Source organism: Tiliqua scincoides, chromosome 5, assembly GCF_035046505.1.
Source record: "Tiliqua scincoides isolate rTilSci1 chromosome 5, rTilSci1.hap2, whole genome shotgun sequence".
Lineage (NCBI taxonomy): Eukaryota > Metazoa > Chordata > Lepidosauria > Squamata > Scincidae > Tiliqua > Tiliqua scincoides.
The window spans coordinates 28,056,709-28,083,721 of NC_089825.1; the positions used below are offsets into that span (position 1 = coordinate 28,056,709).

The window sequence follows — 27,013 nt, forward strand, 5'->3', positions numbered from 1 at the left end:
TTGATGACATCACTTCCAGCCATGACGTCACTTCCAGGTTAATGACATCACTGATGGCATATTGTTATTCTAAAAAGTAGGTTCCAGTGCTACAACGTTTGTGAACCACTGCTCTAAGCACTACACTACAATCTGAACTTTTCTTAAGAGGTTCTTGATTTCATTTGAAACAAAGAGTGTTTTCTGCTTCTAAAAATATCTGGGGCTGAGCTCATTTAATTTTCATCCTGCCCTTTCACTAAAGAATTGAGGGTCTCATCCATGCCTCCTCCATCCACAAAACATCAGTCTGAAGTAGATTGTGCTGGACTAACGTTTTGCAGAAAGTGTCCAGGTGTCTGTCCAACACTGTAACTATTTCACCACATTGTCATTTTCTCCCCACAGCTACCCTGCAAGGAAGGCTGAGTGGTTAGCCCAATGTCACCTATTCAGTGCCATGGCTAAATGGTCATTTAAACCTAACAGGCATCCTGATTCCCCCTAACTCCCTGCATGGTGATGCAGCGGTGTCAGCTTGACTACTTCTGTATCCCACAGGAGAGTTTCTTCCTCCAGAGGCCTCCTTGGGGTACATTTGTTCCCTTACCCTGGGGTAACCCCATGATGGCTCAGCAGGTCTACTTGGACCTGCGCCAGCAATATCACTGGTTCAAATCTGCATGGATTGGGCAGATCCCAATGAAGTGAAGGCGGATTGGGCCAATGAAGGGGGTTAGGATTCAGTGGGCACTGCTGCTGCTGAACCTGCCCCTTTCCCTTATGGGTTGTCTCTTTCCCTTTCCCCTTTCGGTTTTTAAGTTGCTGTTCTTTGTACTAACCTTGACTGAAATGCTTGCCTTCTCTATGCTTGTCTTTTCAGAAATACATCTCACTGAGTTCAGTGAGACTTATTCCCAGATTATTGTATATGGGACTGTAGTTTTACTAGGTTAAGACTGTGTGAATTCTACAAATGGTATGTGCAAACACAATTTGTCTTGTAATCAGATGTGTTTGTGTGTAAGCCCCAATGCATGATAATAAATTGCACTGAAGTGGGTTGAGTGATATTTCTGAAGTGTGGTGGTGATTTATAAAGAGGTAAAGGAAGTAACTTTCCTATTTTAGAGATGAAAGCTTGGTTATAAATCCAACCCTTTGAAGTACAAGGCAGACAGGTCACTCACAAAGATGTCTAGTGTGTAGTTTAAATACAAGCATTGTTCTAGGCACCAGAGGCCCTCTTTATTTTTTTCAGTCAATGCACAGCAACACATTAAAAATTCCTTAAAAGCAATTGATTGATAGTATATGCAGATAGGGGGGAGTCACAGTAATGGTTCTAAATCAGAACAGGGTTACTACCAATTCATTGGCACATAATTAATTTCTGAACATGAATTCTCAAGGAATATCCTCAACAAGAGAGAGATGGTTTGAGTACTAAAAATGCATATATTTTAGAGTTTTAACAACTTATAATGGTGCTTCCCATCCCATAGCCAACTGTGCATAATGTCTGAACCAGAATTCTACAGTGTGCTGAGTTATAGGAACACATGATGCTGTGTGATACTGAGTCAGACCATTTATTCATCTAATCCAGTGCTCTTGTCACTCAACAGGCAGTGATTCTTCACAGTTTCAGGCAGTAGTTCTCCTCAGTCTCTGGCAGAGGCTTTTCTCAGCCATGCTACCTAACTGGAGATGCCAGAAAACCAACCTGAGATCTTTGACATGCTTCGATAGTGTTGACACATCGACATGCTTCGATAGTGTCGACACATCTTCAATAGTGTTGTCTATCCACTGAATGATGGCCCCCTCTCCTTCCTAATTGTGCTTGGTTAGCCTATAGATGCTTCTAATGCAGTGGTTCTCAAACTCACGGGGAGTTTGAGACGGCAGGTAAGTCTTGATGGGGGTGAAGAGAAGGCAGCAACGTGATCTGCAGGATCGCGTTACTGCTGGGCTCACAGGGGCTTTTTATAAACTTATCCCTGCCCGAAGCAGTCTCCTGGGGGTGTGGGGAGCCCTGCTGACCGCTTTGCATGGCTCCCCGCACCTCGAAATAATTAAAAAATGTGATCACAACCCACTTCCGGGTCGCAGTCGCAAAACTGGAAGTGAGTTGTGATCACAATTATTATTTCAAGGTGCAGGGAGACTTGCAGAAGGGTCAGCGGTGCTCCCTGCACTCCCAGGAGGCTGCTGCAGGCAGGGGTAAGTTTTTAAAAAGCCCCTGCTAGCTCAACAGCGACATGATCTTGCAGATCACATTGTCACCTTCCTCCCTTCCCCACCCCTTAAAGTGCCAGGCACACTCATTCTCAAGCTGGTGAGTTGAGAACCACTGTTCTAATGGATTAGTTTTATTTTTGGGACATTTCTCTGTTCAGTTGCTTTTCATCATCATGTGATCGTGCATTGCCCTGGATGTTGAAGCTCTTTGTAGCTTAAGGCAAACACAGCAAAACGGAAACAACAGGAAAAAGGAAAAATGTATGAGTAGGGTGGAAGCAGGGAAGACAGTTTTGCATAGGTCAGGAAAGGGCAATTAAACATCTGTTAGTGGTAGCTGACATGTGTCAATTTTCAGTCCTCATTAAATTCGTATTAATGCCAAACCGGTTTTAAACTCTGAGTGCATCTTCTGGCTGCTGTATTCTCCAGTCTCGTGGTGATGACTTTTCAGAACTGTGCCATGCCTGTTTATTTGCCAGTGGCATCTGACCTGAGGTCAGGGGTCTATTTAACCCTTCCTTGTAGGTCAAAACACAAATTAATCTGGTGAGAATTGAATTGGAAATGAGGTGTCTGAATAACAGGTGTCCCATTAGTAGTGTAGCTGCCAGGCTGAAACATGCACGTGTTTTTTTTTTCCTTTGCTAGCCACTGAGATGCCTCAGGGGACAAAAAGTCAAACTTAAGACATTTGAGATGGAAAGTTGCTGCAAGGGATAGCAGGGAACAGGTGACTTGTTCAAGAATATTTTACAGACTTTGGGAAATGTACTGCTATTATTCTTCAGGTTAAGTATATTCACAAGGTATTGGTGTGGGCTCTGGTGGGGAAAAAAAACAACAACAAAGGTGCCAACTTTCTCCAAAACATTTAATGTAAACATACCCATGGGCTTACATGTACTTAATAGCATAGATAGTTCAGTCCTGTGCATGCCTACTCAAAAATAAGTCATATGGAGTTCATTGGGTTTACTCCAAGACAGTAGTATTCTCAGAGGGAGGCACAGCGCTAGGTTTTGCAGATACCTCAACACGCTGTGTAAGCAGCCCCTCCCCATCGCCTATAGATTGATTAATTAATTAATTAACAGTATTTATATACCGCTTTTCAACTGAATGTTCACAAAGCGGTTTACAGAGAAAAATCAAATAACTAAATGGCTCCCTGTCCCAAAAGGGCTCACAATCTAAAAAGATGCCAAGGAATACCAGCAGACAGCCACTAGAACAGACAGTGCTGGGGTGAGATCCATTCTGGGTGGCAAGAGCAAAGCAGAGGAGACATCTCCGTATTGCTCTGGCCACCCAGAATGGCTCCAAGGGAGAGGGGGAGGGGCAGCTTACATGGCATGATGAGGTGTCTGCAAAACTTTGTGCTGTGCCCCTCTGGGAATGCTACTGCTCCTAAATAATTAAATATAAAGTTGCAGTATTATGACCATTTTCTGTAAGCGGTAGACTTCCATGTACATAACACAAAATGCTCTGCTAAACTTAAAAAACAATGTTCCATGTGTCTTATGGTCTGTCTGATAAACACAAGTTTATCAGACCTGGGCATGCATAGGTAACACAGGCCTACAAAATAAAGGGTCAGAAAACTTTTTCCTAGACTTTATGGTGGTTTGATATGAATTTGGGGTGCTGAATCCAAAAATGACATCTGTTTTGCCCTATCACATCTAGTTTTGGAGATATATTATAGCCTCATTAGTGAATTAGTGAAGCCTCATTAGCCTCATTAGTGAATTAGTGAATTATAGCCTCATTAGTGAGGAATTAGCCCATTCCTCATGAGGAAGCTGCTTGAACCATTCACTAAAGAAGCTATGCTGTGTCTCCAAAACTAGACGTGATAGGGCAAAACGGATACCATTTTTGGATTCAGCACCCCAAATATACCCAGGAATTGTGTAACGTTTAAGGAAGCAAAATGTGTGTTGGCCTGTGTAATTGTATAGGTGGGTACGTTAGGTGCTTTCACACTCCATTTTCTCCAGGATAGGCATCATTCACTTACTCAGTGTTTCTGGAATTCAGACAATGTTCCTCCCAAATGGTTTTATTCTTGTGTTTTCTCAAGTCCTGTGTTGTAGTGATTTGTAGAGCTTTCAGCCCAATTGCAATGTCAACTTTCAAGTGTGAACTGACACAGCACTCTTGTCACACCTGGTTTGCAGGCTGATGTGATGTGTTGACAATCTCTTATCCTTCCTTATCTACCCAGCTGCTGTTACCACCACCACTATCACCTCTTCTCTTCTCTACTATGGCATCCTTTGAGAAACACTTTGTCCAGTGCCACTGGGACTGGAAAGGTCTGCCTACCAAAGGAGCTGTGGTTACTGCAGTCATGATTAGTTCTATTATATTGCTTTTCTTCTAGAGCCCATATACAGAAATACTTTCCGTAACACAGGGGTTACATTACTATACAAGAAAATCAAGAGCTTTGTAAAATAGCACTATAGGAGGCATAGACAAAGAGAAACTGGTGCTGATTGGTCCTCTGCTCCCCAGAATTCACTGCTCCAATTGGCTTCAGTAACTGTCAGCAATACCAGGACAAAGAGTGCTAGAATGAATCATGCAAAAGGAAACTGCATTATTGGAGGTATTATTGTTTTTAAAAATTTTCTAATGTGCATAAAGGTGCCATATGGGCTATCAGTGGCCCCGTGCTGAGGAGTGGGAGAAACAACAGGAGCATTGAAGGTAAACAGTTGGAGGCGGGCATCCCCTACTGCTTCCGTTGATCTCATGGATGGACCAGCCTTGACAAGGACAGCTACTCATGAATGGAGTGTGGTTGGTCTGTGGAACTCATTGCCACAGGATGCGGTAATGGCATCTGGCCTAGATGCCTTTAAAAGGGAATTGGACAAATTTCTGAAGTGGTAGTTCTCACCCATTTAGCACTGAGACCCACTTCTTTAGAACGAGAATCTGTCAGGATCCACTGGCAGTTATGTCATGACCAGAAGTGACATCATCAAGTAGGAAATTTTTCCTGTTAGGCTGCAATCCTAACCACATTTACCCAGGAGTAAGTCCCATTTACTATCATTGAATATACATAGCAGCTTGTTAAAAGTACAGGTCTGTAACATTTCCCCAAATGCAGTCACATACTATGGTAGCATCAAGTCTAATATATTAAAAATAAAATATTGAAATGAATGGGGACCCACCTGAAATTGGCTCGCGACCCACCTAGTGGGTCCTGACCCACAGTTTGAGAAACACTTTTCTGGAGGAAAAATCCATTACGGGTTACAAGCCATGATGTGTATGTGCAACCTCATGATGTTAGAAATGGGCTATGTCAGAATGCCAGATGCAAGGGAGGGCACCAGGATCCAGGTCTCTTGCTGTCTTGTGTGCTCCCTGGGGCATTGGGTGGGCCGCTGTGAGATACAGGAAGCTGGACTAGATGGGCCTATGGCCTGACCCAGTGGGACAGTTCTTATGTTCTTAATGGAAATATTTTCTGATACAGATAAATACACAACCAAATACATAATGTACAGCCCATTCCTAACCAACGCTGATGCAGCTGTAATGCAGCCCCAAGGTGGGGGAACAAGCATTCCCTTTTTGAGGAGGCCTCTGTGACAGTCGCCCCCACCACAGGATGCACTATATACCCAGTTCACAAGGCTGTGTCGATGCTGGAAAGTTGTTTAGGATTGGGCTGTTAAACACTATTTACATTTTCTGCAGGATCAAAAAATGCAGCAGCAGCAAATGGGAAACCATTATGCAGCTATACTGCAGAGGAATATAGCTACTCTCTATTCAGGGCAAAAATATCTGCTGTTGTTCAATTTGCCATGGATTAGCTGTGGCAAGGTGGTGTGGTGTCCCCTCAAAAGTCCTACTGAATTTTGTAAGGAAATGTTTACAATGTTTTCCCTTATTTCTTTCTTCTAGAGGATGAGGAAGATGAGGAATTGGTTGAACCAAAAGCACAGAATGATTCTGAGATAGAAACTCAAGAGAAGAAGCAAGATGTGAAAGAAGGTAAGTAAATAGAGATCTTATTTAGCTTAAGCATCCAATTCCACAAATTGCTATCATGTACTGTGTGCTAAACTAAGAATGAAATGAAAATGCTACCCCCAGCCTCACACTTCAGTTGCTTGTGGAATGACCTGGAATTCTAGGAGGTTGTTTGGGAGAGGAATGGGGTGGGGAGTGGGTTGACACAGAGGGCTGTTCAAGAGCAGGAGGGGCTGGATCTCAGCTGCAATCAGACATGCTGGATCCCATTCCCCTTTTCTGGCATGGACCTGTACTTTCCTCTCCTCAGACATATGCCAGCATATTAAGTGGCCTAAGTCCAAGTGGACCCATTGGCGACCAACTGGACTACCAGAAGTGAGTTAAAAATATTTACTATTTACTTTAGTAAAACATTTTTACTTACCTCTTTCGGGCTGCCCACTATCATTGCATGAAGTGTGCTCTCTCTTGGCACGACTACATGGTGGAAAATGGTGGGGGATAGGACTGGCCTCTTAAGACATCATCTTCTTACCTCCACTGTGTACACATCTGGGCTGGCCCAGCCAAGAGGTGAGTTGAAAACTTTACCCCAGGTGGACAGCTGGGGAAGATGGCATGCTGATGGGAGGTGGCCTATACTCTCCACCTGCCTACTACTTCCCCCAGCCTGTCACCTGCTGGGTAGCTATGCAACCCCCTGGTGCTTACCATTAATGGTATGTACAGGGGGCACTGTGTGTGTGTGTGTGCATGTGATATGATGTATACTAGTGGGGGCAGGAGGGGGAGCAGTGGAATTTGGGGGTGGTGAGTTCAGTGGTAGGTAGTTTGCCTTGGAGCACCTAAATCTCAGGGCTACAAGATGGGTGTCAACCAAATACAATTTGCTGAAACTGAGGCCAATCGGTAATCAAATGTTGGCCGTCAACACTTATACTGGGAGGTAGTGGAAATCTATCTGAAGTCATACGGAGCAATTTGAGCCCACCTAGCGTGTGTCTCATTAGCAGTAGGCTTCGAAAATGCAAGAACAAGGTTGCTGTATGCTGCATTAGTTGTTCAGTTTTGGTTAAGATTTGTGTCCTGTTTCCTACCATGGCCACATGAAAGGAATCCTAATTCAGATATCTCTGGAAGGCGCGGTGTGGATTATGTGTGAATACTTTAAAAAAGCCAAGCTAAATAGACTCTTGAAAGATATATGTTTATTATAGTTTTTCACATGCTTGCAAGTGAACCCTTTGTATACTTTTGTTGTTGTATTTGAAGGCCAGCCATTACTAACATCATCTCTTTCTTTATTATCGTTTAGTCTAGGAGAAGTGCTTCATGTTGTCACTGGCTCCTCTTCTTGTCTAGTCAAGCCAGGTCTTGGGCAAATGGTAGCTGGGGAGGGGTTTGGGAAGTAAGACTTTTTGAGACAGACTCTTAGACCACAGAATTCAAAGAGGACAAAGAGTTGTTGACTCAGATATGATGGCAGTGCTTAGTGCGGGTATTAATGTCATAGAGCGCCACAAAAAAAAATGAACCATGATGAACATTGTAACAGAGAAAAAGCATTTTGTTTGTGTGTTGAAGTAGGTAAAATATTATCGCTGCATTCAGTGTAGGGTTTCTAATTAAATGATCATTGGATCCAGTGCTAAACTCCATTTAAAGCCAGCACCCTGTCCTAGATCTTATTTTATTTATTAACTACATTTTAATACCACTCTTCTTCCAAAGAGCTCAGGTGTTTATGGTTCTCTCCCCTATACTCACAACAGCCCTGTAATGTAGGCTAGACTGAGAGCCCAAAGTCGCCCAGTGGACTTTGTGGTTCCTCATCCCAGGGAGGGTACAGCCGCCTTGCTGAAACTAAGCAGGTCTAGAGCTCATTGGTGTCTGGATGGGTGACTCAGGGATTGGCTATGTTGGGTTCTGGTGGGTCCACCCAGCCAGGCCTCCCAAGAGACCTTCACTGCTGATTCATCCAGTGCCCCCTTCTATGAACAGGATCATCCTCTGAAGTATTCACAGGAAAGCTTCTATTAGCTCCTCTTTCCCACCAGCCAGTAGGCTTTGTCCAATGCACCTTGGGGAGCCCACTGCAAGGCTTTGCCCCAGGGCCTCCAACAACCTATCACTGGCACTCACAACCTCAGAATTTCAAATACTGTACCTTGAGTTCCATGATGGAAGAAGGGCAGGATATGTATGTAATAAATAAATGAATTGATTTGAGCCTGACAGCCCAATCGTAACCAGCTTTCCAGCGCAGTGCAACTGTGACAACAGGACACATGCTACATTCTGTGGTGGTGAGGCAGTTGCAGAGGTGTCCTTGAGGGAATGTTTGTTCCCTTACCTTGGGGCTGCGTTGCAGCTGCAACAGTTCTAGAAAGTTGGTTAGGATTGGGCTGTGAGCCTCCCAGCTCAACCCACTAACTGCTGCATTACACTAGCTCTTAACACAGCTAGAAAAGTTGCCTCTAAGCATTCACAACTTTCTTTCCGTACTTTCAATACTGAATAATTAATTATTGAAAGAGCTACAAACAGAGTAATTTTATAAATTAGCAACCCCATCCTATACATGCTTATTGAGAAGTAAGTTCAAGGGGGCTCTGTTCTATATGAATTAAGATCTAGGAGGGAGGCTTGCTTGTGTGTTCTGCCACTTTCTGAAGTCCAGTTGGCAGTGCCATATGAGAGGGTCAGTGGCAGCCCCAAAATGTAGCATTCCCTTCTCTCATCCTGTGCGACTGTCTCCGTCCCTGCCAGTGTTTCACTGAAGGTAGAAGACCTGGCTCTTTCAATAGGCTTCTCTTGAGTTTGATTTTGGTTTGTTAATTGTTTTTTGTTCCTAAGTTGGATCTCATTTTAGTTGGTGCTGAATTTTATTTTTGTATTTACTGTGTGATTTAATTCCTGTTGTAAGCTACCTTGAGTCTTCCAAACGGAGAAAGATACTGAAAGATATTCAATAAAAATAGAGCTCCCAAGTAAATGTGAATAGGATTGCAGCCTCATTCTGTGAAGCCCCTGCTAATCTTTGAACCTTTGAAATTGATGACTGTCATGTTTTGCAGAATAGGAGTAACTAAAATATGGTATATGAATATGCATCATCATTATGGGGAACCATAGATAAGGGAGCCTTTTTTTTTTTATGAAGACTTTCCTCTATGGCTTTATTTTTTCAACTCAATAAACACATTTGACTTCCTCATACACTCCTGTCCTTTCTCTGAGTTTGCAACATTGTGTGCTTCATGGAAGTGATTAAAAACATGTTAGTGGCAAACAGGAATTTAGGCTAACATTTCCTGTTGCTTCTGGGTTCTTCAGCGCTTTTTCAGAATTAAGGGTTTTTCTGCAAATTAGTATCTAATGGGTTAAATGCATGTTGATGTTGGCACAACGAACCTGGCTTCTTCTTCAGCCTTTTTTTTTTCTTCATGCAAAGCAAGACAGTATTTTTTGAACTTTTAAAGAATCTCTAATGGATATTATAGTGGCGCCATTCACACGTCTCTATAGCAGTTAAAGCTTGTGTCAGCACTTCCATTATGAATATTGTTTTTCAAGGAGTTTTATAACCCAGTCATAAAAATTTGCTCCGGGCTAAAATTGGTCATAGCTCAGGGAGCTGAACGTTTGTTTTTACTTGAAGAATCTTGGATTGTTTGAACCACATGACTTTTAAAAATAATGTGGACGTGTACAACTAAATGACAACAAAAAGCACTCTTTTAAAAGTGAAACTACTATTGCAGTAACTTGGAAGTTTGCTCTTCTGTCCTAGCAACATAGGCGTGGTTCAGGCATTACAGTCCTGGTACAAGAATCTGTGGTTTTTTGAATTGGGAATGCACCCTGTGCTTGTCTGCTCCCTGTCTGGCCCCTTGTGTGCCCAGCTTAGTGCAAGCTTTCCTGGTTTGTCAAACCACAGTTTGTTGTGATGTCCAAACCAGGGAACTGTGGTTTGAGCGCTTTTACAATTTAGGATTGCAAACCACATTTTGATCTTGGTTTTTGGGAGAGCTCAAACCACCATTTCTAGGTCAGATGTCATAACAATCTTGTATTAAGCCTGGTGTGTAAGAGATGCAGGAAGGAGTGCATGAGTACACAGTTTATTTCCAATGCAACAGGCTATGTTGGACCAGATTTAACTGGTTGTGTCAGTGGGGGCTGTGTCTCAGGAGCAAGGCACAAGCAATATTGGGTTGATTACCTTTGTTTCACAGACCAAAGACACAGCACATGTTTTGTGTGTAGAAGCGCCCGAGTTCAGTCCTTGGTGTCTCTGAGTTGGGAGAAGCCCATCTGAATCCCTGGATAGCCCATGTCAATCAATACAGATTGTAGACAATCTAAAATACTTAGCTTGGTAGACCAATGCTCTGGCCTGGTATTAGGCAGGAACCTCACAAAATTCCCCAGAGTCCTTAAGAACTAGTGCTTTATTTCTAAGGTCTCCAAGGCTGCAATCCTATGCACACAGTTCTGGGAGTAAGCTCCAGTTGGGCTTACTTCTGAGTAGACATGCCTAGGATTGTGCTGCAAGACTGTTAATAATATGTCATCTCACTTTTTGACAGCTTTTAAGAATTTCACTTTCTCTGTTTATGAAAAATTTCTCCCTCTAGAAGCACCTTGTGTACTAGCAACAGCATGTGAGAGTCATCAGCAAGGGTGTTAATGTCAGCCTCTGCCAGTATTTAAAAGCTAGTTTAAACACTTGTTGGTTGCATCCCTCCGTACATCAGATGGACCACTTGTTTGACTTCTTTCCTGTTTTGATGTTTCTCTCTTGTAACAATGGCTGAAGGCCTTTCTTTGTTCCAGTAAAGTTGTTAACTTGAGTCAGTTTGCTGCGTGTGGGACTCCTTTAGTCCCTCAGCTTTGCTAACAGAAAGCAGGTCTCCTTGCACAAGGTGGTGGGGAAACCATCACTGATTTCTGCCAGTTACAGTATCTCTTGACTGTAGGCCTGAGTTCACTGCACATCATTCTGAAGAGGCATCAGGCCATCAGGATCTTTTTTTTTTTTTTTTTTTGTGACCAGTGAATGGTTTGGGAACACCTAGCATTGTGTGGGCTAGATTGGTCCCTTGGATGACCGCAGGTAGACCTCATGTGAGAGCAAGTTATCATTATAACAAAAATACTATTATTTATTACATCTTAATTGCATCTTCCTTCCATGTTGGAACTCAAGACAGCAGACATGTGGTCCCCATCTAAGCACTGGCCAGACCTAGACTTGCTTGGCTCCAGCAAGGTGGTTGTTAGAATGACATTTCAGGAAGCAGAAGGGACTGCAACAGCAAGGAGGACATGGTGCTTACCAAGAGCCACTTTTCCAGTTTTTCCAATCCAGGCCAATGTGTCTTTTTTCCTTTTCTATTTAACAATACCTGTTTTTAAAAATACCTACAGAACCAAACAACTGAAAATTGGGATCTTAAGAAATATTTTAAATTCTGGTTTAGCATAACACACTATCGTTCTTTTTTTAATGGCTATGTATAAAGTCTACACATTAACATACATTCATATGGCTACATATGAAGAAACTCAGAAAACGTCCTCATTTTGTTTTTGGTGCACTGTCTAAAACTATTATGTTTTTATGTTTATGTGTAACAGATAGTTCATTGTGGTTTCTGGCTGCATGTTGTCTGCCGTCGTGGCCCCAGTGAAATAAAGGGCTATGTTGCCAAAGACTTAGATGGAACTTTGAATTTAACCCAGTGTATTTTGTGCATCTGCTATAGCTTGTGTGCATGTTTACAAAATGGGTAAAGAATTACTGACTTCCTCTGTGATACCTCATTGTCCCATAGACACCAAATGTGCAGTCCAATCCTAAGCATGTCTCCTCAGAAGCAAGTCCCACTGACTTCAGTGTTACTTCCTGATCAGAATGCAAAGGATTGCAGTCTAAATCATTTTTCCCCCAGCTATGTAATGAAATCCCACAGAAGTTGTACTAAATTGTATTTAAGTCCCATTGATTTTAGTGGGAAAGATTTACAGTGCAATCCTATACATATCTCCTCAGTAGTAAGTATCATTTAATCTAATAGGACTTACTGTCAGGTAAGTGGCTACACAGTGTAGAATTGTAGCATTAAGCAGTCCTTACCACTCCCATTAAAATCAGAGGGACATAGAATGCAATCCTATGCATCTTTACCTAGCAGTCCTAGAAAGTGTGTTTAGGATTGCAGCATTATATTAGAGTAAGCCTGTTGGACATAGTGGACTGACATCTGAGTAAATGTGCTTACTTATATGCCACCTTATATGCTCCAGGCCCCTCCAGGGCAGGGACCCTACAGTGAATTAAAAAAAAACAAACATATTTTGTTTGGTAGGCCTGTGTTATCACCCCAATTACATAATATGAAAAATACAGTTTGCTAATTAGACCACATGATCACAGCTGCTGATCAACTATCACAGAGAATGGTGAAAACACTTCAGTGTCTGCTGAGGTATTCTGAGAACTTCATATAGGGCATCTCATGGCGCATTTTTTTCAGAATCAGGACAGTAGGAAAGGTAAGACACAAAAGGTGCAATCCAAAGGGCGCTTTAAGTCCCTTGGGCCAGCCTAAGAGGTTTGCAAATGTGCCGTAAAGCACATTTGCGCCTCCTCGCGGGGAAGCCAGGCTGGTGCTCCGAGAAGCGCTGGGCTGTGGAGGCTGGCATAAGGCTCCACCATAGCTTCCCTGCAGCCACTTGTGTTGGTGTGCTCGCACTGGCACAAGCGGCAAAGGTAGGCATGGGGGCGGGGCGGAGGAGGGAAGGAGACGTTTCTGGGCGGGGGGAGGGCGGGTGATGGATGGCCCCGGGGGCAGGCGCGCGGGGAGCCGGAGGTGGGCCTGGGACCCAGCAGTTATGCCGGATCCCAACCCCCATCGCTGCGGAGAATGGAGCGGCTTCAAGCCACTCCGCTCTCCTCGGACTTGCACTACATTCAGAGGTGGCTCAGGTCTGAGGAGACCCATTGGGGCCAGCAGCCCTTACCCAAGGGTAAGGGGAAGAGTTTCCCCTTGCCTCTGGCTGAGCTGCTGCTGCCCACAAACCTGCGTTGGATGCAGCGCAAGCCTCCTGGCTTGCCTGCTCCAGCGCGGGTCTGGATTGCGCCCAAAGACAGACATCATCAATTCATGTTGATGAGTTGATGATGTAACATGATCTCAAGTAACATGGCCAGTGTATGGTTCCTTGTTACAAGGACTTCCTAATAATTTGATTTCCAAGAGCGAGGGCCAGTTCTTAAACTATATTTATATGGCCCAATTGTCTTTTCCAGTGACTTCGGCATCGCAGTGTCATCTTTTGAATTGAAGTTGTCCTGGTCATGACTCAACATATCCTGCAAAAGTCTGCATATCTGTTTCCATATGTGTTACCTCACAGGCCCTCAACTTGGAAGTTTGCTGAAGTATTGCTTCTGCCACCAGAACAGCTTTTAATATCCAGCTCTTAATATTCTGGAAGTCTGTATCCAACTTCCCTCTGGGATCCCTTCCAGCCACTTAATCTTACACTTTTACAGAATAATGTATTTGCAAAGGATTAGCAAAACTGCATAGGCTCAAAATTGCTCTATTGAAGTAAACCGTGGAGCAGAAGCTCTGGGTTGGATTTAGCTAAATTTTATTGCACCGTCTTCTAATCCATAACTCTATGACCTCTTTCCAGAGGATTATTGCATAGCAGTCTTTGCTTTTGTCAACTCAGATCTTCATTGTTGAAGGTGTGATGACAGAAATAGCAAGCCCTTTGACCTTTAAAGCATTTAGATGATTCTTTTTTATACTGAAATGTGGTTTTCATGGCAGCCAGATTTGGATTTCTGGTCCCAAAGTCTAAGGTACTAATTTTGTCATTGGAAAGGGACCTTCACATTGCCTGCACCTGTACTGCCGCATACATTTGTTCTTAATCAGATCAGTGTTTGAAGATTTTGGATAGATTGGTTCTGTACAGCAGTGTGGCTGCTTAACTGCTTACTGGTAAATTGGACTTGCTTTATCTCAAATATAGATAACATAATAAGGATAATAAAAGGGTTGAGCCTTAAAGAATAATGCATATGAAAGAGATAATAGGTTTTTTTAAAAAAATACTAAATCAGTAAAATTGCATTTTTTTTTGTTTCCCTCCACTTTGTTACTGGTGCTGCTCTGTGATATTGAATAAAATGATTTATTGGGCAATCTGCTGCATTCCAAATATTCTGGAGCTGGGATGAGTGTTTCAAAACAAAACCATGCATCAGAAATTTGGGTTGTGGAGGTGTGTTATCAGGGCCAAACCAGATGCGATGGGGCCAATATTCATAAGTTGGCCGCATTCATATGTAAAGAGGGAGCTGGTTCACATTTTATCTGTACCCAGGAAAGAGTAGCTGAATTCAACAACTACCATGTCCCAATCCAATGCAACCAGTATCTTGAACTACTTTTTGGTGTTCTAGCTCTGATATTAGAAGTGAGCCAGGAATAGGAAAAAAGGTGTCTGGAGCAATAGGAGAAAGGAAGGTTCAGTATTGCTCTCCTACATGCTCCTTTTTCTGTTGAAGGAAGATACCCCCCTCATCCTTTAGTATGGAAACAGGGAGGACATGCTTGTCTGCCAATGTCACATCTAATTTGGCCCAAACACTTCCAGAAATTAGATTTTGAGAGTTTCCATTGCGGATGTGACTTCACAACTGTGGGGTTACTTATGTGGGATTGCTTCCCAAAATATTGTGGGTATATGTGCGCGCCTTTGCTATATGAGCTCAGCTCACAGAGGCAGTTGCGGACCTCCCATTATGTTCTATGGGGCAAATGCCCTAGGTGCGAGCCTGTAGGATCCTGAGAAAGCTTCTCTGAGGCTCACAACGGGTTTGGAAACTGTGCTTCTAGTTTCCCAGAAGCACAGTTTATAGTGTCGGGGAATCTCAGAGAGGCTTCCTTGACGCAGCCATGGGTTGCGCAAGGCTCCATGAGCCTCAGGTGAGTGGGGGGAGGATTTGCATGTGGGGGGCAGTGACAGCCTGCTGGGGGGTGTCATCGTGAACCTTTGCTGTAGGGTGCAGGCCTGGGGAGGTCCACCACTGCCCAGAGAATACAGTTAAACCAGACAGCTAAGGAAACCTTGGAGACTGTTGCCTCCCTGCTAATGTAAGTAGCTTGATTTTATTGCCTCAGGGCCCAATCCTAACTAATGACCCTCCTGCCAATACTGCTGCATCAATGGGGCACTGCACCCTGTGGTGGGGAGTCAGTTGCAGAGGTCTCATAGTAAGGGAACTTTCATTCCCTTACCCTGGGCTAAGCCTTTACTGCCTGAATGAGTCTCCTCAGATCTGTACCAGCCATTTTGCTGGTACAGAACTGAAGAGAGTAAGGGACAGCCATCATTGCTGCTGTTTGTGGTGGCGGCTTCTAAATGGCCACCATATTAGCATTTATGGCAGGAGGTCTGGTCTAGAGGGTAGAGCCTCCATTTGTCTGAAGATTAACACCCACAAGGTCGCCAGTTCGAGGCCACCGGCCTTGAAGCAGCTGGCAAGCTGCAGCTGAGCTGTTCCATCTGCTTGGAGCGTGGGAGGATGGAGGCCAGAATGTTAAACCAGATCGGAGTGTAACACCTTGAATGTGGTGGTTCTTGAAAGAGAGAACCTTCTTTCAATTTGTAAAAATCCCTGCGTGGATTTAATAAGCCTGCCTGTGTAAACCGCCTTGAATAAAGTCTTGAATAAAGACCAAGAAAGGCGGTATATAAATACTGTATATTATTATATTATTATTATATTTACAACAGCAGAGCCTCCGTTCTGCTGTTGTAACTCTAGTTAGGATTGGACTGTCAGCAGGGATGGGAACTTGAATCAGGCAACTCGAGTCTAAGTCGCAAAACATGTTTTTTGCTGACTTATGTACACTTGAGTCACCTGCGTCAATGACTGTGGCACTGTCTGAGGCCACTGACTTGGCATTCAGTCCCCATGCGTGCATACTCAAGTCTGGCAGAGTGTGCCTGCTTACTTATTTTGTGGTGCGAAAGACCTTGTTGGGCCATCCTCAGACTGGGCAAGCAGCAGGGAAGTTCCAGCCAGGAGGCAGGAAAAGGTTAATATTTGCTTTTGCATCCAGCAGAATTCAGGGAAGAGGAGGCAGGAGTGGGCTCTCTTTTCTCTGAAGGAACTGATGATCATTGGACAAAGGATGGGAAGTCTGATTTTTTTTCTTTGGTTGAGGTAGGAAGGAGGAGCCCAGGGGACTTCTTGCCTTGGAATTGGCTGGAGAAGCCCAGGGAGGGGGGAGGAGGCAGGGAAGCCAGGGGGAGGGGAGACAGTTTGTAGCAATCATGCTTTCCAATCACATGGCTCCTTTGGGCTCTGTTGTTACTTTGGAGGAAGCCTCATTGGCGCAATTGGGACTACTTTTGAGTAGAGCTGCAAAGGATTGGGTCATACTGGTAAGCCTCCCAGCTGCTGCACATGACCCTCTTGCCATTTCTATCTCTGCTCTCTGGCAGTCCATCCTATCTCCCTGCCTTGTTTACAGATGGGAGGGGAACATCAGGGGAGTGGTTAAAGAGAACTCCAACACACACTGGCAGCAGGTCCATTTTTTTCTACTGAGCCATGTCTGTTTTTTTAAAGGGAAAGGCTTGTGACTTGAGTCTTTTTGAGTTGCCAAAATGCTCTGGGCCACACAGAGAGTCTGCCAGTTAGGACTCGTTTTTTAGTCAAGTTGCAGGGGGCAGAGACTCGTGACTTGACTCAAGTCGAGCCGCGCTGGATTTGCCCATCTCTGGCTGTCAGTATCTGCCTGCCTGGCAAAAGATAAAAAAATACATGGACACCAGAGGGGAAATGCAAGACATTATAGTATGCTCAGAATCCCAAGAACTGGGAGCACATGAGCTTCCTGTAGTCATGAATAGAGAAGAATGCACAGTCAAATGGAACAGACAGACTTTCCCCTCTCCATTAGCAACTGTTAAAAATCCATGTGCTTCTGATATAAGCAAAGTGTACATTTTAATAAGTGAAAACATTTCAGTTCTTTCTTGCTGTAATTGAAAACGTTCTCTATATTAAAAGAGTGCATAAGACGGCTCCTCTGTTAAACATGTTTCAATGCTTTTCCAAGTTCAGTGTTTGCAAGAAGTATCAGTCCAAACTGTTTCCTGAAATATGACTGTGAGGTTTATTTTATTTTGGATCTTGAGCATTTTCTTCTTCAGAATAATAAATATGCAAGATATAGGATCGCTTCTGCATAAAGGCCACATTCTAGGAAAATGCAATAGGACGTTGAGAGCATTGGAAAAATAATTCTTGAGAGGGAAGCAAATCATTCTATCATACTAACATTGGTATATCTTTCTTATAGCATATTTCCTTTCTTTTCTGACTGATTCTTGACTGAGGGCCCAATTGCATCCAACTAGTGTGTCCATGCCAACGGGGTGTAAGCTCATCCTGCAGTGGAGGGGGGGGGCAGTCAAGGAGACCTCCTCAAGATAAGGGAACATTTGTTCCCTTACCTCATGTCAGCATTGTGGCTGCACTGGTGCTGGAAAGTTGGATAGGATTGGACTGATTCAGCTGGAAATAATGAAATACTTGCATGTTTAACATTGCCAATGTACTTTATAAGCTCCTCCTAGGGAACTGACAGAGGAAGAAAAGCAGCAAATTCTCCACTCCGAAGAGTTTCTTATATTTTTTGACCGGACAATACGTGTGATTGAGAGAGCTCTAGCTGAAGATTCAGACATTTTCATTAACTACACTGGCCAAAATGCAGAAGAGAAAGACGGGTCAGTTTATCTTCTTTTTCCCCTTTTTGGGGGGAACTCACAAAGCAAAACAATTATGACCTGTAGACAGGTAGAAGGTTGAACTCCAGTAATTTATACACTTTGAAAATTAATAAGGAATTGTGTCGAGTTAATTAGTGATGTATCTCCTGCCAAGTTGCTGTGAATTCTCTTCTTTATATTTACCCTATCATGAGGGATTGTCCATGCTCAACAATATCCCATACACAGCCCAATCCTAACTTGCCCCGGAACAGGCAGGCTGGGCTGCCCGAGGCAAGGGGAGGCTTTTCCCCTTACCCTAGGCTGCCTGAGAACAGGGCTAGGATCTGGCATAAGTACTGGATCCTGGCCCTGCCTCCAACTCCTGGCCCGCCCCCAGGAATACTCACTGCCTGCTCTCCTTTCGTCCCCTTCCCCTAGGGAAAGCCCCAAGCCCCTAGGTTCTATCCAAGCCCTGCAATGGGGCTTTCTTAAGTCTGCACCAGCTATTTTGACTTAAGAACCTCTGTGTCAGGCTTTGTAGCCCAGCACGGAGGATAGGATACAGCGGAGTAGGGCTCTACCAGCCCACCTCCCTCCCACTCCAGTTCCTTCCCCTGCCCTGCCCTCCCTTAGCCCCGGAATGCCCCCCCCTGCTCCCAAGGTCTTGTTTACTGCCCAGAACTCTTCCTGTGTTCCAGGTGGCATCCGTCTGGCACTGGGCTCAGCACAGATTGGTGCTGGGTCGCTGATTCCTCTCTGGGTGTTGTGGACATGTCTTATGGTACATTTGCGACACCCAGCGCCGGCACTGGCCCACCATAGGATTGGGCCCTAGGTTCTATCCAGATTAAATGCATCCACCTGGCATCACTTACATTACAGTGGAAGAGGACACTGGAGTCTTGAATCCATGTTTAGAAAATGATACTCTGCAGGCTCTGTTCATAATCTTCCTTAGCAAACAGACAAACCATGCAAGTAAGTGAACTGGGAACTTCTGCTAAGGGAGACAGTGGGTAGAGACCAGAGTCCTTGTCCTTTGAGACCTGGTAACCTTCTTCACTTGCTGTTCTGGAGTTGTGCTGTTAACAGAGAAGCCTGCAAAGTCTTGTCTTCTGCTGTTCACGGACAGGATTCGATCTAAGGGGCTTAAGTTACAGGGCAGTAGATATTGGTTGAACATTAGGAAAAACATCTTCCAGTTCAATCCTATGCCCCTCCCCACCAGTGCAGCTGCACCAAAACTTCATGCGCTGCATCCTGAGGGTGGACAGTCCTGGAGGTTTTTTCTGGAAGGATAATCCTCTGAGGCATGGAGGGGTGTATTCAGACCAGCACCAGCTACAGATCTGAATGAATCAAAGCTACAGGATTGGGTTTGGGAAGGGGATTAGGATTTGGCCATCATCTCTTCCCTAATCTGATCCGCTCTCCCCTGTTACTGCTCCATTCCTCTCTCCCTGCCTCACTTTGCCTCCCCTGCTGACCTACCGTGTTGGCAGGCTGGTCCAGCACCATCCAGTGGCCTCCCCATCAGCGCTCTGGCTGTGCCTAAGTAGCTGTAAAGCAGTCGCCACTGACAGAACATCTGCTGGCATTAGTACCCAATAGGATTGGGCTGTTAACAGTGTAAAAGCAAGTTTGACAATGGAACAAATTATTTAGGGAGTGATGAACTATCCATTGCTGGAGATCTTCAAGCAGAAGCTAAACAACCATTGTTGATGACACTATCTCTGAATTTCTTGCCTCAGTCAGGGGATTGGGCTAGATGGCCTCACAAGGCCACCTCCAGTTCTTTGATTCTTATGCTAGTTGGTTGAATGTGAAGCCCTCTGCCACACAGCAAAGAGGTTGGTCCTTTAGCTTGATCTAGGCTCAGTGCTGAAATCTGTTTTTCATGCCTATTTCGAGCTGAATGGGTGTTTTTTAAAAATGGGAAGAGGACACAGTTCAAGATGTACTGTGATTCCAGCTAGCCAAGGATAACCATAGGGGAGGGAAGGACCAGAAACCTCTACAAGAGTGATTATTGCTGGGTGATTTTTGCTTTGACGTGCCAATTGTACCTTTCATTATAACTAAGTATATCTCTATTTAAATCCATATAGAGATGTCCAAGCGGGGGCCAACCTCTCCTTTAACCGCCAGTTCTATGATGAACACTGGTCAAAGCATCGGGTCGTAACTTGTATGGACTGGTCTCCTCAGGTAAGGTCTGCAGGGAAGAAAAACATGTAAATGTTGTACATGCTGAACGGTTTCATAAGTTCCAAATGGCCAAGAAGTCTTTGAACTTAGGTTCCTTGCCTTACATACCAATGCCGTGTGGCAGTTTTTGAGGGAATTTGCTGATATGCCAAAGAAAAATTTATGGAACATTTCACTGGGCTCACATAAACCCTTCACACCATGGGGACTCATACCCCAGTGGGGGTGTGTGTGTGGAATTCTTGGCATTCTTGGCTTGAGATTAAAGGGTGAAATTCTCTACTTCCATGTCACAATTCCAGTCCAGATCGGTCCCCTGCAAAGGTGCTATTTAGAGATTTTTAAAACTTCCAAAATGAGACAATGATACATTTAACATCATGTTAGTTTGGCCTCTGGAAGATTCTGGTTAATACCGTAAAACTTGATAGTCAGTGGTGTCATGAGCGACATGAGTTTATTGCCATGTTACCTTGCACATCATGAAAGCTACTAAGAAGTTAGTCGCTTTCTTTAGGAAGGTAATGGGAACCTTGAACTACTTTTATGTGCATGGCATAGCATCTTATCTGAATTTAAAGAGAGGCTTTACATCCATGTGTTTTAATCAAATCCATTTTTGCAACAGGTATGCATTTGGCATGTGGGTGGCCAGTGAGCCTATGTGGATTTGCACAGAAATGAGAAACAAGCCAGAGGAAACACTTATCTTAGGTTATTCGCTTGTTCAAGGGGCTGGAAATTACGTGGAATTCTTATCTGATAGTTTTCTAACAAGCAGCATTTACTGTATTCCCGGGATAGTGAGATAAATCTAGTTTGGAAGGGAACTGCCAAAATGTAATTGTTCACCCCCTCAGGCATGTGAGCATGTTCTGTCTCTTATTTCTTTGTTCTGGGGTGGCCCTGTCTCACCTTCTCTTCAACTGTACTCTTATCTCTCTTAGATGTGCACCTTAACTGCTCCCAGTGTCACTCGGTATTATGTGAAAGGGAGCACTTTGACCTCTGACCACTCATGTTTTGCACATATACTGGAAAAGACTGTTATGCAGGACAGGCACATCAGAGAATATTCAGAGCTTACCAAAGACAGCATTTGCATTAACTCAAGGAAAACAAGATAATTGAATCCTGCTAGTAACAGTGGAGAACATTGAACTCACCAACTAAGGGCACCATCTGCAGGTTTCAGTATCCCCAAGGGTCCAAAAACAGATCCCCTGTGGATTCTGAGTTCCAACTGTACATACATTAAATAATACCAGCCAAATAATGATCGTGGGCAGGGAAGCTTCAGTGTTAGGCACAAATGTGACAAACACCAGAAACTTCATGAAGAAAAAATAAAAGTTCTTCTAGGGCAACCCTACCTGTATGTTAAAATAACAATAGCTCCTGCTAAAATGTACTATCTTATACAACTTAGTTTCCAATATTGTAATAATAATGGTGATTATTCACATTTTGTAGGGAAGGAACAAGATTTAAGTAGCTTTGGATGCAATCCAGAGTGCCCCGTCAGCTGGCGCAAGTTCCTTGTGCCAGCCAAAGGGCATTGCAGAAGTGCTGTAAAGCTATTTTGCGCCACTCTTGGGTGAGATAGGCCAGCACATGGATATGTGCTGGCCTCCCCAATCCGATGTGAGCCCTGGAGCCTGGTAAGGTTGCACCAGCTGAGCTCAGCGTGGGGATTAGGGGTGTGTGGGGAGAGCAAGGAGAAGGTGGGAGGGAGGTGTTTTAGGGTGGGAGAGGGTGGGTGTTTTGAGGGGTGGGTGGGGAGAAGAGGTGGGGCCAGAATCCGGCACTTGTACCGGATCCTAGTCCTATTCCCAGGCAGCCTGAGTCAGCTCTGGGCTGCTCAGATTTGTGCCACTGATTTAGGTGGAAAAGTTTCCCTTTGCCTCGGGCCGAGACTCAGATAGCCACAAACATGCGCTTTACAGCGCAGGCCTGCCGGCCTGCCTTTTCCAGCGAAAGTTAGGATTCTGCTGCCCATTTTTTAAGAACTAGGCTACCAATGTTTAGTATATCAGAGCTCTTGTGCCTTTGATATATGATTGCCTCTAATAGCAGAAATTAACCTGATAAAGCTTTTCATGTCCTGCAGGTGTAAGGCTGAGCAAAGCTTCACATGGCTAAATTTTTGTTTGTCACAAAGCTATCAAAGGCACAAGAGTTCTGCCAGAAAAAGTTGGCAATCCTAGTATAAAATGAAAGGCATAGTTAAGGTGCCTTGACTTTGTGACTTTCTGTTAATATTAAAAACAGACGTCTACTGCTGCATGTACTGTGACAAGCAAACTTCATATTGTACACTTTTTTGTTTTTAAATGAAAAGCAGCCTTTCTGAAACCGACCATTTGCACCCTCTGCCACTTCCTTACCCTGATGTGCAATTTATTCATCTTTGTGGAGTAATGCAACGTAGAGCAATAATACTGTGTTTCATAGGAGGGGGGTAGTTTTGATGTGATATTGTGAGCAGTCCTGAGGCTACTATGGAGCCAAGAGATTGGCTATGTCCCCAAATAAAGAAAAATTGTCTTATGCTGTGTGTAGAATTCTTTTCCTGAGGGCATTGCTCAGAATGCTTCACATATAGTATCTCACTAATCCTTACACCTGCCCTGCAAAGTAGGCCAATATTACTGTCATTGTGTCACAAATTGAAGAAGCATGTGGAAAGTTTTTTTTCTTTCCTTGTAGTAGCATTTTCATCCAATGGTGATCTTATGCTTGAAATATGTTGGGAAATTCTATTTTAACCAAAAGTAAAATTTTGAACATCCAGTGGTATTTGTTGCCCTCTTACTATTTTTCCATTAACTTCTCTGCCTCTGGAAGTTTGGCTGTTCCTGCATGTTCTAATTAACATAGAAAACTGCCTTATACTGAGCCAGATTATTGGTCCATCTAGCTCAGTATTATCTTCACCAATTGGTAGTGGCTCTTCAGGGTTTCAGACAGGTATTTCCCAGTCCTACCCAGGGATTGAACTGAGGATCTTCTGCATGCAAAAGATGTACTTTGTTACTGCACTATAGCCCCATCCTGTTGTGATGCCTCATTCCAACCCCTCTGAACTGCATATTCTTTGTTTCTCAGTACCCTGAGCTGATGGTTGCTTCCTATAACAACAATGAAGATGCCCCACATGAACCGGATGGAGTGGCTTTGGTTTGGAACATGAAATTCAAGAAAACAACTCCAGAGTATGTTTTTCATTGCCAGGTAAGATACTGTGAGCAGTGGCAGACTTCCCCAACCCCATGCCCAGGGCAAAGGTCCATGATGCGCCCCCCCCTGCACAAATCTCCCCCCCTACTCACCACAGCAATACAGAGCCTCATGGAACTCCAGGACCAATTGGAGAAGCGTTCTGAGGCTTCCTTGGGGTCTTAAACTGCACTTCCAGAAAACCGGAAGTGCAGTTTCTGACTGCATCAGGAGCCTCAGAGAAGCTTCTCACATGGTCCTAGAGGTGCATAGACCTAGAATCTGGGGCATTTGCCTCGTTCACAGAGTGCTAGGTCTGCTGCTGCCTGTGAGCGATTTGTTTCATGCAAGACACGCTGAGGACTACTGCGCGTCTCATCTGCCCACCATTCGGAAGAGGTTGGAGTTAAAAATAGACCATTCTGGAAGGAGTACTAGGAAGCCCGCGAATGTTTTTAGAATGGATACCGTCTTCTAAAACAACAACATAGCCCAGTTGGAGACTGTGTGTCATTTTCTGTCTATTTTAAACAATTCTTCAGGGAGTTCGTTTAGAAAAACCTCACACTTATGAAGTAAGTGTGGTAAACCACTTCCTCCTCCAGCTGGCAACAGATGCTTTCCCACCCACGTAAATTTCCTAGTGTCCTCTGTTCCAAAGCAGGCTGCGTGCCTTTTGAATATCGTTTAGAGTGATATTGCAACTTTACAGTGTGTCAGCATCGAGCATGCCTTTGAATACCAGCTTTGCAGAAAGCATGGTAGAAAAAAAATCAATGTGGCTGTCCTCACCAATCAACTGTTCAATTAGCAGTTGTGGCGCAGAGGTCTCACATCTCTGTTGCTTCGTGCTCCAGTGTGAACAACTGGGCAAGACCTCAAGAGCTGTGTTTGGAAAGTGAAATTTGTGTTCATATCCTATTTTCTTCAAGGGCAGTCTGTCCCAGGGATAGGTGGTGAACACAGGTGGTGCCCTTCATTAGGCCTTTTGTACTGAGATAAGGCAGTATGAAAGGCCTAATGAAGTACCTTATTAAAGAACCATGACTACCCTGCAATATACAGTGGTGCCTCGCATAACGAAATTAATCCGTTCCGCGAGTCCTTTCATTATGTGAATTTTTCGTTTTGCGAATCGCGTTTTCCCATAGGAATGCATTGAAATTTAATTAATGCGTTCCTATGGGCAAGAAAAGTCAGAACAAAGTCAAATTTGGTTTACAAAGTGTTTATTAAGTGCTCTTTAAAGGCATACATACTGTACAGAGGATTTCAAAAATTTCAAGCACAAAACCCCAACTTTTTAAACATGACAGAAAAACATTTCAAAATCAGCAAACATGAGGCAGGACCATCTGACTTGAGGCTCAACACTGAAACTGAACAGAAACAGTCACAAGCAGTCCTTGGACTGTGCAAAACTCTTCAGAAAGTACATTTTTAAGGCATGTAAACAGGGACATCATACAGAACCCAATACAGAAACTTTTTAAAATCACCAAAAGACTCTCTAAGGCTCTAGGGGACACTTTTACACAAACATTTTAAGGTTACCAAGTCAGGCTGAAGTGTCTCAACCTACAGGACCAGTCTTTTAAGTCAGGAAACTGGAGGCAGACAGAACTGTCTCCACATCACAGCAGCAGTCTTTTACGTTCCCAGAGCTGCGGAGGGTCTCTCAGGGGATGGCACGAACGCTGGTCAACTGGGAGAAGGTGCAGTAGAGTAGGCAGGGACACTGGCAAACGTGGAGAAGGCACATGCAGGAACGGTCTCAGGCTGGCTAGCTAGGAGAGAAGCAGTTTGCAGTTAGCCAAAGACAGACCCCTCTGTCCCCCAAGTCTCAGCATCACTGCTCTAACTTACCAGACAACTTGGACAATGCTGGCAAACTGGGAGCAGGCGCAGTAGAGTAGGCAGGGACACTGGCAAACTGGGAACGGTCTCAGGCTGTCTAGCTAGGACAGAAGCAGTTTACAGTTAGCCAAAGACAACCTGGAGACAGCTCCCTCTGTCCCCCAAGTCTCAGCATCACTGCTCTAACTTACCGTAACTTAACAACTTGGACAACTGGGAGAAGCCTTCAAGGCTTGACTTCAAGGCTTCTAGGAGGATGAGGAGGAGGATGAAGGCAACTGGGCACCACTGGTAGAAGCAGCAGGTTCCTCTTCCACTCTTTGCTTCTTCATGAAAAACCTCTCCATGGTCTGCTGCTTCAGCCGCCTTTTCAGCACCCCTCTGAAAGAGGACATGATCCTTCAAACATGTTCGCAAGGTCATGTGCCAGAGCCTTGTCTGGGTGGTGCCGCTGTGCATAAGTCTGCACGTTTTGCCACTGTTGGCAGATGTCCTTCAGTTCCATGGAGGACAGCTGTTCCTCACTTGTCGCTTCTTCCTCTTCCAAAGAGGCCTGCTCCTGCGTAGCCTCTGCCTGCAGTTCGACCAGCTCCTGGGTGAACAGCTCCCGGTTGTGGTCCTCCACCAGCTCGCAGATGTCCTCCTCTGTGTCCTCGAGGCCCATGGTCCTCCCCAAGGCCCATGGTCCTCCTCTCTGTCCTGCCAACCCTGGACACACCTCCTGGCAGCCCGAATCCCCATTTTGATCGTTCTTCCCTCTACCCTATTACTTGCACAACCTCATGTCCATTCACTGAAGCCAGATGAGCCACTGCCATGTGGTCAGCACTGCTCATTGTTTCTGTCAGTGGCCCAGTAGCATGTGACAGGCAGTGTGTCACATTTTGTGACACCACTAACCACACTGTCCACTGCTAACCAGAACATGAGTTCCAGCAGCACAGATGGGGGATATGATTGGGCAGTATGTTTTTTCATTGATTTATTGCAACATCAGAGTTTTGTTTGATTGATTAAGCTTGCTGTGGCTGAAGGATTCTGTGGATGGGGATCATGTTCAGTCTTCCACATGTGCCATAAGAGTCAGCATTTTTGTTACTGCTTCTGATAGAACATGTTAAAATTATATGAAGTTTCAAACCACAAACAACCTGAATCTGAGTATGAACTGGATTTAAAAATGAGCTAAGAACTTATGATTGCAGGAAGTACTGTGCCACTGTTTTAAAACATCCCCACAGATATTTTAAGTGCTCTTCCCTGGTGCATTGCTAGCTGGAACCATATTTGAAGTATTATACAGAAAAGGGCGAAGGGAAATTGGGGGGAGGTGAGGTGTCAGAACTCCTTCTTCCTTATTGGCTAATCATAATCCGTGTGATCAAAGAGTTGGCACTTGGCTGGAGGACTTTGTCCTTTGAATAAAGGCTGAGTTCACTGATTCAAATGGAAAATATTAAAAAAAAAAATAAAACTCAAACATTTCATCTTACCTCAGAGCCTGGAAAGCAGGCAAGCAGGCTATGCTAGATTATCATGATGTCATTCTTTGGTTACTTAGTAGAAACCAACTATGTTATTACTTAGTCTCATTTATATATATAATTTTTTAAAATAAAAAATCTGCAAAGGAAATATTCCCTAACCTGCATCCCCGACTCTTGAGCATTCT

The 27,013-nt window shown here is 44.2% G+C and overlaps 1 protein-coding gene across 2 annotated transcripts in view; it reads left to right on the forward strand.

Moving 5' to 3' along the window:
- DYNC1I1 (dynein cytoplasmic 1 intermediate chain 1) overlaps window positions 1-27,013 on the forward strand; it is a 251,207-nt gene that overhangs the window by 135,085 nt on the left and 89,109 nt on the right. For both annotated transcript variants that reach the window (XM_066627128.1, XM_066627126.1), the window contains exons 7-10: window positions 6,163-6,252; window positions 17,907-18,069; window positions 20,166-20,265; window positions 23,374-23,499. In XM_066627128.1, the coding sequence (XP_066483225.1) occupies window positions 6,163-6,252; window positions 17,907-18,069; window positions 20,166-20,265; window positions 23,374-23,499 (479 nt within the window). The remainder of the gene's footprint in view (window positions 1-6,162; window positions 6,253-17,906; window positions 18,070-20,165; window positions 20,266-23,373; window positions 23,500-27,013) is intronic.